This window comes from Drosophila persimilis, unplaced genomic scaffold (assembly GCF_003286085.1).
Source record: "Drosophila persimilis strain 14011-0111.01,24,50 unplaced genomic scaffold, DperRS2 tig00000191-arrow-pilon, whole genome shotgun sequence".
Taxonomy (NCBI): Eukaryota; Metazoa; Arthropoda; class Insecta; order Diptera; family Drosophilidae; genus Drosophila; species Drosophila persimilis.
In genome coordinates, this window is record NW_020825298.1 from 9,910,205 (window position 1) to 9,923,050 (window position 12,846).

Consider the following 12,846-nt stretch of genomic DNA (forward strand, 5'->3'; position numbering starts at 1 on the left):
CTGTATAACCAGAATATTAATCGTTGACATTTTATCTATGTTGTCTATTTTTTTTAAAATTCTCTTTCTTTTTTTTAGTTTTAGTGAACATATATAATTTAAATACGCCCACCCACACACACTCAAATTGTTTTATCATGTATTTTGCTAACAAAAAAAAAACGAAAAGAAAAACCAAGAGAAAATCTTCAGAAACACAAAAACCTGAACGCTCAAAGCCCTGGGTATGTTGACAATAGCCATAAGCAGCATTTTTTGTGTTGTTTTTCTGTGTTATTTGTGCGTAAATTATAGTTTATCGATCCTTATGTCCATGTGCAATGCTCTACAAACTGTTATACATACTACTGTTATAAAAAAATCCTTACAACCTTTGTTCAGGCCCATATGTTGTCTCTAGAGTCTAGACCTTCGTTCGCTCAGTTGTGGCTGACAAAAAGTAAGTCTTAACTTTCTCTACATAGTATATATAATTATATACATACATACATATATTTATATATAAATATTCAACTCTTTTTTGTATCATTTCTGTTCTTTTGGTCATCAAAATGTATGTATTTTGATGAATATTATTTGGTGTGTGTGTGAGAGCGCCAGACAACAGATCAGAGCAGGTATCTACATTCAATTTGTTTTTCTTTCAATTACTATTATGATATAATACTATACTATCCTAAGTCATTCGGTTATGGTATGGTTGGTACTAAACAAAAAACAACAACAACTACAACAACACCCCTATCCCCTTACAACTATAGATTATAGATAGTAGAGTTAACTGTAGGAGGCATCTAGTTATTGAAATCATACTGTAATTCACATGTTAGCGAGTACAAAAACATTATTAATCTGGAGCCTTTTTAATTTGTTGTTATCGTATCGTTCTTCCAACAGTTCAAAGTTCTCTAGCTTCCTCGCCTCACAGCTTCAGCTACACTAAAATAAAATGATATAGCTAAAAATACTCGAGTACGAGTACTAGTACTCCTCCCTTCATGTAGGCTCTCAGGCTTTTCTTAAACCGATAATCATAGACACGGTTTTAGCTAGCATAAGTAGTCGATTGGCAGTTTGGAAAATCCTAGCTCCATTTGGTTTTGTTGTATTTATGGGAAACATCAGCATGAAATAGATTGAACTCCTTTTCCCACTCTGAAATATCCAACTCAAAATCATTGAATACCCTTGACCCAGCGTAGCCTAGGCTAGTACAATTTTGCACTTCGATCCTTGAAGAGCACCATAACCCTATCCTAACACACTCATCCTGAAACTAATGCGAACTTGTTTGAGTACCTACACACATAGTATAGTTATAACCCAACCATAATCTATCTATCTATATGTATAAATACACGTATTACTGTAACTATATCGTGTAACTTAATCATCTGCAATGACAAGTGAAAAACTGCCCTAGAATATCGAGTGAATCCGAATCTCCATCCCCCCTTCATTCACTCGGGGTAGTTTAGCGCAAAATTGATGTTGGACTTTGGGGTCTGGCAAAATTGCCGCACCGTTGAGGGGATATCGCCGGCCATATCCAATTTCGTTTGGCCCGGTTCGATTATCCTGCGGTGTTAGAACGGCGTGCTTCAGACGAAAGTACCTCAATGCAAGACAGACAAACTACCAGATTTGGTGGCAATATTACGTACAATTTTCACAACCAAAAACTAAACTCGCATCTTTGTACACAGTCTTTGTTTCTACTCGTATCTGTAGTATATATATCTCTCTCTGGTAATCCTATTGAAAAGACTCTGTAAATATTTCATGGCCGCATTTAATTTTGTAGAGTTGCTTTTCTCTTATCACTTGTTCTTGTTTTAAGGGTCGGGAATGCAAAACAATTGAGTACTAAATGAATTTTTAGATTAGATAATGGATAATACAGAGTTAGCAGAATAGGTATCTTGGTCAAATTTGTAATATTGTTTTCCTTAAATACTATTTTTTGTATTCCATTTTAATGTTCTGACATCTTAACTTTTGAATAATGTCGCTATGTGATGTCTTATTTCCTACTGCAGTGGGTGAAACGGACAATGTAGCTGATATTAATTCAATTCTAGTTTCGAATTTATATTTTGTATGTACACAGTTTTAGGTATTCTTTCGTAAAGTGCGTCTAAAAATGTCCAGACTATTCTAGTCTATAACTAGTTGTAAATCTAGTAATAACATTGTTTTTTATGATTTTTGTATTTTTAATGTTTGGCTCTTTTCCAGAACACCGAAATTTCAGTATAAAAAGTGTTTTATATATAAAACAATTTTAAAAATTAGTTTAAAGATGAAATTAGAAAAATGGTATAAAAAAATAAACTGTGATTTACAAAGTAAAGATTAAAAAAAAAAACAGGTAGACGATATCCTTTTTAGTTTCGATTTTAGTTTAAATTGGCCATTTCACCCACAGTGCACTTTGCCGTCTTTTAAATAAAACCTTGTTAAAATCTTGAATAGAATTTTCGTTAGACCAATTTTTAGTATCATTAAATTTTGAAGCTCCGATATTCTTACCTGTACAGCTGGGTATGGTATAGTGAAATTTGGTTTGCATTCCTTGACTGTAGTCAAGTTTTAGTCAACTGGTGGTGGTCATTTATTATCGATTATCGGTTATTTGATGTGATTTAATTTCAATATTGCTCTAAATGTAAAACTGTCAACATACAATGCACGCGTTCGTTTGAAGAGAGTACAAAAAAGAAAATAGCTACGAGTTTTCGTTATTAATTTTGATGGGCTTTAGGTGTTTGCGAAAAGAAACCCAAATTATGATTAAAACTTAACTTAGTCCACCAATCTGTCTGTCTTTGCGCTGGGCGACACGCGAGTAGCTGAACAAATTGCAGTCACTGTATTACTAAAACCCGACACACACCCATACCAACGGCGTAAATGTCTGCTGGGTTCAGTTGAAAGCGTGTCACATTAATTTTGCTGAGCGAAGAGTCCCCTGCGTCCGTCCTCTTTCTCTTTCTCTCTCTATTTCTCTATCTGTGTATATCTATATATAAATGGTATATGTCTATCTTTGGATTATGTTCTGCATGCCCTGAGTGAAGAGTATGCTTACCCACCCGATAAATTCCAAAAGGACGCAGGCGATGTGCTGGATTTTAATTGCTTTTGGCATATTGTATCTCCGAAATGAAGGCACATCACAGTTATCGATATAACTGTTGGACTTTTCGGTCCTTGTCTTGCACCATACACTCTCGTTCTTTCCACATGCATATGTATAACAACTGCTATAACTTTTGATATTAGACCGAATCGCATAACATACGCGTCTTGTACAATCCACACAATCCGGAGGGCAGTATCACCACCAACCACCACCTCGACCACACCATTTCTCAAAGCATCCGAAAAGAAGGATTCAGAAGAGATCTATGATAATGTTTGTTTTCACAATTTTGTTTAGTGTTGATTATTTAATCATTTTTCAAATCGAAATAATCAATAATGCTTTCTTAGTTGCAACTACTTTTGAAAAGTTTGAAAAGTATTACAAGATCGAAAAGTTTTCAAAAATAAAATTAATTTTAAACATAATAAAAACAGAATTTGATTTGCCAAAGATCTTTGAAGCTTTCGACCAAAGTTGATTATTTTTTTTTTGTATTTATATATAATCTTTGAGTAAATTTATTAAATTGCAATGTTTATATTCTTCATAAGCTTTAAACAATTTTTGTTGCATTTACTATTTACTAAAGCTTACGGAATATAACAAATTGTTTTTCCTTATCCATTTTCTGTTCGTTCGGCAATTAATCACACAACTACCTAGCTAATGCCTCTACTATACTTAGTGCAAATGCAAAAAAAATCAAAAAAACCGACAGGTTTGCCTACATATGTTAAATCACTTTTAATGTTGTAACGCCAATGGAAAGTAAAGCATAAAGGAAGAAAAACGAAAGATATATTTAGCCAGCTTGTACGAAAAACGTTTCTATACAAAAAAAAAACCAAAACCAAAAACAAATCAACAAACAAAGAGAAAATTATATAAGCAATTGTTTAAACTCTTTTGAACAAAAAAAAAAAAACAAAAAATCAAAAACAAAACTGCATAACGATAATATTTCTAGTTTAATGTTTTGATTGTTCTATTCTTTTTAAATTAATTTATTGAAATTTTAATAAATCAAATAAATGGAAAACAATTGATTGAGTTTTTTTCTGGGAAATACACTTCTGGACCTTTTTTCATTAAAATGTATATTACCGCGTGGTATTATCTTTTTCTGATACCAGTTATACATTATATAAGACTCTCTCTCTAGCTTTCCAGCAGCTGGGGATTTCGTCTCATGCGTACATGGTGCCTGGAAATCCCTCAAAACAGATTGATGACACATGGTCTATTCCCAGCGAGTCAGACTTACTGAAGTCAGCGATTCACTCATGGTATAGAACGCTCAGAATTTTCTAGAGGTCAACCAATGATATTTCTCAAAGAAATTAATTAAAAGTGCATAATGAAATATTGATTACCATACAGAATAAAACAATGGGGAGCCCTACTTAAGTATGGTATTATATTTTAGCATTTATGGGTCAGACATCTATGTATTCGTACATTTGTTGTATACTGTTTGTGGGAGTCTTTTCAGGGGCTTGTCATTTGCAGGGCCGTCGAAATGTTCACAGCCCACTGAAGCTGAAATGGTCACCTATATTTGCAAATTGGAATTGTTTCTTATAAGTTGGAATTATAATAGCCGGATTAATATCGCCATAGCGTGGGAGCTGGCCATCCATGTATCTATTAGCATTATTCGGATAGCTCAGGGAGCGTGCCAAAATTTACTTAGCTTCCAAGTGCTAAACCGCCTTAACCAACTGACTAATTCAAGTTCAGTGGAATTTCAAGAGAGTGAGAGCAACTCTCACGCAACCCGTAACCCGTAACCCGTCTCATAAAGTTGTCTTGCCCAAGCCGCTGGTGTTCAGTCGACTTTTAGTTTCGTTTCGAGCTTCCTCGCGGGCGGTTGTATCGCACAAAATTGTGTAGTCTTTTAAAAGGTGTGTTCAGTGCTGGTTCGAGCTGCTGACATTTTATAAAAATTTGGTCAGCAAATCAAATCAAACTCTTTGTGGTCATAAAAGCCAAAACTAAACCAGGGCCAACACACAAAAGATTCAAGACACAAACTTTGATCAACTCTTGCCGGCTCGTCCACACAACTCAATTCAAGTCAGTCAAGTGACAAGGTTTGCATAACTCTTTAGAGTTGTATAGTACAAAGACCCCACTCCAGGCCTCCATTGCCGTCTACTTTACTTGTAAGCCCGAAAAAGCTGCAAACCAAATAAAAATATCAAAGCAAATAGCAAAGTGTTAAGTAATAGCAAATAAAAATTAGGCAGAAACTGGAAACAACACAAGCCGAGCTTAAACAAATCAGAGACTATTAATTTATGCCTGCAAAAGTCAATTAGTAATTATACCTGCATTATACGAGTATGTGTATACTTAGACACGCCCACAAATCAAACTGGAATCGATCCGAAACAGGGCATTTATAAGACCCCCGCCCCCAACTGACTCACATATAAAACTCGGAGAAAAAAAACGAAAAACAATTTTGAAAATGCGTGTATTAAAATGCCCGGACGATGCCAAGATCATAAATACAATTTATTAGATGGAACAATCAAAGAGAATGGCGGTCGAGACAGGAGAAGCTCATTGAAATGCTAATGTCCGAATGACGGGACAGAGACTCAACGTGAATTCAGATGATGAGGCCGAGTCGAGTGCTGAAGATACAATAATGGTTAAGATACACCTAAAAAAATAAAGAGACAGAAGAGTGAGTGGTTGGCCAGACAACTTGAGAAATGGTGAAGCAGGAGAAAGGTTTGATTGGATGCGTAGATATGGTTTCTTGCAATAACAGTTTGAAGAGTTGTTTTTTTAATAAGAGAAACAAAAATAAGTCGGACATTGATCCAATTCCATCTAGAGTTAAGAAACAGTATAAAAATAGCTCGAAAACCTAATCGCACAAGATTTTCGTTCAAATAAGATACAAATCTGATTAAGTGAAATACCAAAATCATCTTTAACATGTAAAGTATATTTGAAATGGCAGTAGACCCTCATCAATCTTAAAAGAATCGGAGACTTCAGAGAGGCACTCGCTAAGTGCACCTCAAAGAAGGGTATATAAAAAGTGAAAAACTTCCCCAAACATGTCTTGATTTCTTTGGTTAGATAATGAACCATGAGACTCACTTTTAGCCAGAAACCGAAAAAAAAACTTTGTGGTTTGGCAACTTAACCAGAACAGACCAACAAGACAACTTTCAAATAGTTGAGAGAGACCAAGCCTGAGACTGCGAGACTGAGTCAGAGCCGAAGAAGGCCAACCGGGACGGCGGGGGCTGGGCATGGGCCTGGGCCTAGTGACAAGATCGATAGAGATACTCATATTATTAACTGACTATGATCTGGTTATGGCATGGACAAGGCCGTTGCGGCTTAACGGAAGCTTAACCAGCCGTATCCATCCGTATAATTTTAATTGATTTTTGTCTTTGCAGTTAATTGATTGAAGCCATGATATCTACCTGGATTGGACTCCTCCTGCTGTGGGTGGTCGGAGCCCTGGCCAATGATAATCTCCACGTGGCCTTCGAGTGGCGGGAAATGGACTTCAAGTATGACACCTCGGATCAACGCTGGGCGGCCATCGAAAAGGGAGACTTTAAGCCCGCTAATGTTATACCCTTTGGCCTGGAGGTTTACAAGCACCGACTCTTTGTGACCCTGCCTAGATGGCGGGCCGGAGTGCCGGCCTCGTTGGCCTACCTTGATCTTAATGGTAAGCGAATGAGTTGCATTGTTGGCGCTGCAAGTAGAAGCAGCAGCTGCGGCCACATTTGAATTTAATTGCAGTTGCTTTTTCTGTGCCAAGAACTGATTTAAAATCTCAGCAATTGTTTTGGATTGTCTGACGGAACTGTCTGATCAACTTGACCATCCAAAACAATTCAGTTTCCTTTCGCACTTGCCGGGCAATTACCATAATTCCGCACGCTGCAGCGTGCTGGCGTCATTAACTGCCTGAGAGCCCCCACAGCCCACTCGGGACATAGCTAATAGATTCAAAGCTCGTTTGGGTAACTGTGGGGGCTGTGAGCGGACAGTAACCATAGACATTTGGTCATAACAAGTGCCAAGATTGTTGAGATGGTGCTACAATGTTTTCGATACATTGTCGTTTATCATTTATTTGGGTTCTACAAACGGAGGTATTGATGTAATGCCTCTGAAAACAGATCTGGTCCGTAGAAGGAAAGTATAGATAGGTTCAGAAGTAAGCTAGGGTACGAAGAATCTATACACATAGATACATCAAGTCGTAAAGAAAGTACGTATTTGTTAGAATTTTATAATATTTGTCTCTACATCTTTGATATGGAAGTGAATTATGTACTAAATGATTTTCAGTTGAAGTTAATTAACATGAAAACGTATATGTTAGTGACCCACTCTGAACCCCTCAACAAAGCTGCTCTACCCTTTGCTGACTTACAACAAAGCGGATTGGAAGTTGCCGCAACCACAAGATCAGCCTCAGCTAATTAGCAAGCTGAACAATCAGCCCCCATACAATTAAAAGCCAGCGCCAGAGTGCAGTCAATGTCAACGGAGTTTGTTTGATTAGTCATCTGGGAGGTAGTCACCCAGTGAATACCCAAATGTTGTCGATATTCCAATTAGCAGAAGCCGAAAAAAGCAAATGCAAATGACTTAGATCATAACAACAAAGTAATTGAGATTTAAAGAATTTGAGATCATTAACCCAGAATGAATGGAATTATATTTATGAAATTCTTTCTCTTTTATAGATACCTCGACTAAAATGCCTGCTCTGAAGCCTTTTCCCAGCTGGGAGGCCCACAATCTGGCAGAAGCGGAACCAGAATTGGTTTCTCCATTCCGTGTGCGGGCTGATCGCTGTGGCCGGCTGTGGGTATTGGATCTACGTATCTCTGGTGTCCTGGAGAAAACAAAGATGTATGGAGCACCCCAGCTGCTGGTCTACGATCTGCACAACGATGACCTGCTGCGCCGACACACGATCCCCGCGGAACAATTCAAACAGGGATCTTTTCTGGCCAATCTGGCCATAGAAGATGGGGACTGCGAGAACACCTTTGCGTATGCGGCGGATCTGGGTAGTCCCGGTTTGGTTGTCTACTCGTGGAAATCGCAGGAATCGTGGCGCGTGCAGCATCACTTCTTTCATCCAGATCCCATGGCCGGAAACTTTAGCGTGAATGGCATCGAGTTTCAGTGGGATGATGGACTCTATGGTTTGGCGTTGTCCAAGCCTATGGAAACGGGCTTCTCCACGCTGTACTTCCATCCCCTGTGCTCCACAATGGAGTTCTCTGTAAGCACATCGGTGCTGCGCAACAAGACTCTGGCCACATCGGCAGAGATCTATAGGGATTTCAAGGTGCTCGGCTCTCGTGGTCCCAACACCCAGGCTGGGGCTGAGTTCCTGGATCAGGAGACTGGTGTGCTCTTCTATGCCCTGCCGAACTTGAATGAAGTTGCCTGCTGGCGTACCTCTCAGGACTTCACCCATAATGCTCAGAGCCGCATCTTTAGGAACAACGACAGCATGATCTTTCCCAGCGATGTAAAGGTAGATCAGGAAAAGCGTCTCTGGGTCTTGTCCAATCAGCTGCCAGTGTTTATCTATGACGAGCTGTATGCCGGATCGATCAACTTCCGCATTCATACAGCCAGTGTGAAGGAGGCCATCGAGAACACAGCCTGCGAGAGTAGGACTTCCCCACTGCCGGATATCATTAACAAGTTAGGGGATATCCTCAATACAAATGTCATTCTTAAGTCGACTTCGGATGCCTCCCCGATGTCTGCCAGTTCTCTGATGATGGCCACTCTCGGTCTACTGATGAGCTTAAGGCTCTTTTAGATCCTTCCTACAGGATCATCATCTCCCTGTCATCTGTATTATAAATAGTTCTTAGCTTTGCTTGTAATGTTGATTAAATGTAAGAAATTTATTTGATTAGTACTTTTATTATGCTTAGGTAGGATATATGGAATGCCAAGCCAGCTTGACTCCATCTATTAATACCCAGACTTCTTCTTATAGACAGTGGACACAGCCACATCCATGGTTTCACCGCTGGTCTGGGACTGACCATCTTCTGATGTTTCGCCCAATTTGCTTTTCTCCTTCTGCTGCATGCGCTTGATAAAGCCTCCACAAAAGAATAGAGTCATCTGGAAAAGAGGAAAATCAAATGATAAATATAATAGACGCCATAACGGATATATCCTACATGTTCCAGTATTCCAATGAGTCCTAAAACCGAAAGACCCAACAAGAAGCCCAAAGAGCCGCCTATATCTGCTATAAACTGCGTTGTATCGTAACTTGGGCGCTCTTCAATCATCTGTAATGGGAAAAACCAATCATTAAATGCTCGATATGTCATTTACCATCCATACCGATATCAATTTGGTTGTATAGTATATATAGATTAGAGAGCGGGGCTCTGGCTGGTTAAAGACTTTACGGCTCTGTATGAAAGTTGTGTAGATTCGGGACTGGCAGGGTTGAATACAGTCACAGTCAAAGTCATCCTCATTCTCATAGACCCTTAACACGGGAAAAACTATTAGGTGGGAACAATTCTTCAAGGGATAGAACCTTACTCCTTATAGTCCGCTATTAGATTCCTCATAGATAGGGAGTCATTGCAGGGCTCATTGACAATCTCGTGCATCCAAGGACCCGAACACTTTGACTCATCCGCCAAATCCTGCCAGATGCAATGATCCCCGCACTGAAAAAAGGTTAAAGTTTAGCTGAAGGCAAAAAATCTTTCGTTTAAGAGTACCTTCAAATCACTGTAACCCTCATCACTCGAGCAGGGTTCCTCGCGAGTCTCCACATTCGAAAAGTATTGACTCTGGAGCTTGATCTCAATCTCCTCATTGATATTCACGAAAACATATTCCACACGGCCCGAGCCCTTCATGTTGATTTCTTTGGGTGAGCATTCGAAAATTTAAGGTTTCATTTTAAATGAATTTGAAAAGATTTTACCTGTAAAGTTCTCTCGTTTATCGTGAATGAAGACATGCCAGCCTGATCCTCCAGTGTCCACGTCACTGGTCGAGGTTGTGGATCTGGCATGTTCTAACATCAGAGAGTAGCCCACAGATTTGGAGACTCGCTTGGTGGGTGCCTTCGGGCGTAGGGTATAGCAGCGACCCATATAAAAGTGCAGACTGCTGTCGATTTCTAGATCTAAAAAGCATGTGGGTGTGTGAGTATTCCTCTAACATATTGCTGAAACTGTACCCACTGTTCTTATCACCATTTAGTCCGTAGAGGATAAAGGTGTCGTCGACGTCATGGGTGGAATTCTCAAAGAACTCATCTAGGGATATTTCGCCAAAAGGATACTTCATCCAGCAGGTGGCATACTTTGGATGCGGACAGTATGCTCCAGACAGGTTCTACAAAAGAACAATCATACTTAAGGGAAACTGCTAGGGTTCCTATATGACTAACTCACCGTGAGAACGTCCTCTCTGTAGGGTGGTTCCCGACATATGGTTATCGCTGGCATCTCAATTGTTTCGTTTAGGTTGTAGTAGGAGTGTGTAGAGATCGGAGGATCGTAGAGTTTTGCAAAGCACTCGTAGAGCTGGACAATCACCACGATGCTGCAGGCGAAGAGCACCAGGTAGCGGATGAGCTTTGCTGGATCCCTCAGTAGCCAGGCCCGCGTCTCCGACCAGTAACCCATGTCGAGTGGAAAGTGAAACTCAAGTGAGGTCTCAATGGCACTTTTCGTGTTTCCAATTTCAGTCATGCTACGGCCAGCCTGCACAAGTTCTCACAGCTGGTCAAGATAAGCGTAATATTGATTTATGCACCATGGTGTTGTTTAGCCCCTAGATAAAGCTGGCGTTCTGCTCTCTCTCTCCGTCCATCCCCATTTTGGAGGGTATAATCTATCAGGACCGCTTGTATCTATTGTTTGCAAAATGTTTTACGAGTAGCACAGGCAATTCAAGCGTAACATTACCAAAACATGCTGTTTATAATTGTTTTGCGCCTGGTGTACGAGTATCTACTCCTATTCCGCATAACCGTATCGTGTCTCCGGTTATGGCGGGTATATACGCGGTATGTTTGCAGTATCTCTAGCTGAAATCAGCGCCATGGTAACCAATTTATGGTTTTATATCTGGTTTACTCACTGGCGGCTGCATGTGCAAAGAATTTTGAGGCATTACCTACGGGTTCGATCATGGGGAATCGTTGATCCTCTTTACTGAAAAATCGAAGTGAATCAAAAGCTTAGATGGATGCCATATAACCTCTACATACAGAAGTATTTTCTTGTTCTTTGGTATAAATAGTACTAAGTATTAAGATAATAAGGTGAAATAGATTATGGTTAATGTTTAAAATTTATTTGAGGAAACATTCAAATATTCATTAAGTTTGTTTACTTTTAAATAAACAATCATATCCTTCGATGATCCAAACATTCTAAAATTAAGGAAAGGATACACAAGTTTGAATTGATATTGTTGATTCAATATTCCTTCAAAATATGTTTAACATTTTACAACTTTTCTATCATCTAAAAATATTGAAATATTTATGTGTTGACTGCTCTTTGGATGTCAGGATATGTGGATAACCACTTAAATATTGAGTGTAAATGATCCGTTAATATCTTTCAACCGGCTTAAGCTGAAAGATCGCACCAGATATTCTTCGTTTCATTGAATTACATTTTCTACTTAGTTATGGATTTCTATCTAATGATTTCACACCTTTTCACTTGCTAATTGGGCTCATATTATCCAACTTATATAAAACCCCATTCACCTAAGCATATACGAGTATACATAGTTTGACCTTATAGACATCCCCAGCTAAATCTAAGCAAACACCTAGACTAATGCCCAGCCATTGGCAGGCTATGTACCTACACTGCACTGTATACAACAGGCCATATGAACAGATGTACGAGTACCTACATATCTACAGATCTCTAGCTTTTTGCAGTAGAAAAACATATGAAAGTCAGGCCAAACAATGCGTAGAGGATCCAGCAGCCAGCAGTCAGTGGGAGAATAAGAAGCCCCCGAAAAGAATAGCCGAAACATTCCTCAGTTGTGACGTTAAATCAGAGCAGATGAGACCTCGCCACGACCGACCCACTGCTATATATTGTACCTAAGCTCCTATATACTTGTATAGCTAGCACATAGAGGGAAAGTCAAAGAAGGAAAAGCAACAAGAACAAAATAAAAACAACAACAAAAAAAAAAAGAAAAGAAAAGAACTAATAAACAAAAAGAAACTTTCGACTAAAAATAGACAAATTGAAACATTTCGAGAGATGAAAACACCAATACACTACGTGGACATGGACGTTCTGACGAACACGAGCGAAAAAAGTGTTGCTTTACTGCTCAGCCGCACAAATACAAATACAGATACAGACAGACTCGTGTATCTGTGAGATATGTTGACGGACTCATCGGTCCGTACCACGTACCACACGGCGTATGCGTTCGTTCTTTCTCTAGATTTTCGTATAGTTAGTGCCCAGGACGCAGTCACACAGTCTTTCGCCAGATGCGTCTGTGTGCGTCTGTATCTAGTAAATTTTAGATATTCCTATAGATATATATCTGTACGTATAGCTAGCGCAGAAGCGAACAAACTGCAGAGTAGAGCGAAGAAATTGTTCGCTTGTGTTGAACTTCTTCGCAACTAAATAGCTTTTGTT

The 12,846-nt window shown here is 39.1% G+C and overlaps 2 protein-coding genes across 3 annotated transcripts; one reads left to right on the plus strand and one right to left on the minus strand.

The window, feature by feature from the left end:
- Positions 1-5,032: 5,032 nt before the first annotated feature.
- Positions 5,033-9,078, plus strand: LOC6589462 (protein yellow). Its single transcript, XM_002014705.2, has 3 exons — positions 5,033-5,052; positions 6,577-6,857; positions 7,888-9,078. Exons 2-3 carry the CDS (start codon positions 6,593-6,595, stop codon positions 8,985-8,987), a joined length of 1,365 nt encoding a protein of 454 aa, XP_002014741.1. The 5' UTR covers positions 5,033-5,052; positions 6,577-6,592; the 3' UTR covers positions 8,988-9,078.
- Positions 9,079-9,120: 42 nt separating this feature from the next.
- On the minus strand, positions 9,121-11,167 carry LOC6589461 (acid-sensing ion channel 4-A). 2 transcript variants are annotated; one of them, XM_026988870.1, is made up of 9 exons: positions 11,122-11,167; positions 10,606-11,066; positions 10,393-10,546; positions 10,131-10,334; positions 9,922-10,070; positions 9,737-9,867; positions 9,530-9,680; positions 9,361-9,474; positions 9,121-9,301 (listed from the first exon to the last, which is right to left on the minus strand). In XM_026988870.1, the coding sequence occupies exons 2-9, from the start codon at positions 10,903-10,905 to the stop codon at positions 9,146-9,148; spliced, it is 1,359 nt and encodes a 452-aa protein (XP_026844671.1). In that variant the 5' UTR covers positions 10,906-11,066; positions 11,122-11,167; the 3' UTR covers positions 9,121-9,145. The 2 variants fall into 2 exon arrangements, with proteins under 2 accessions (XP_026844671.1, XP_002014740.2); XM_002014704.2 differs by having other exon boundaries at positions 10,606-11,129.
- Positions 11,168-12,846: the final 1,679 nt, after the last annotated feature.

Excerpts from the sequence above, each read along its gene's own strand:
- LOC6589462 (XM_002014705.2), top strand. The coding sequence starts at position 6,593 with ATGATATCTACCTGGATTGGACTCCTCCTGCTGTGGGTGGTCGGAGCC. Across the intron at positions 6,858-7,887 it reads GGCCTACCTTGATCTTAATG|ATACCTCGACTAAAATGCCT; the intron begins GTAAGCGAATGA and ends TCTCTTTTATAG.
- LOC6589461 (XM_026988870.1), bottom strand. The coding sequence starts at position 10,905 with ATGACTGAAATTGGAAACACGAAAAGTGCCATTGAGACCTCACTTGAG. Across the intron at positions 9,681-9,736 it reads CTAATAGCGGACTATAAGGA|GGTCTATGAGAATGAGGATG; the intron begins GTAAGGTTCTAT and ends TCCCGTGTTAAG. Across the intron at positions 9,475-9,529 it reads ATACAACCAAATTGATATCG|ATGATTGAAGAGCGCCCAAG; the intron begins GTATGGATGGTA and ends TTCCCATTACAG.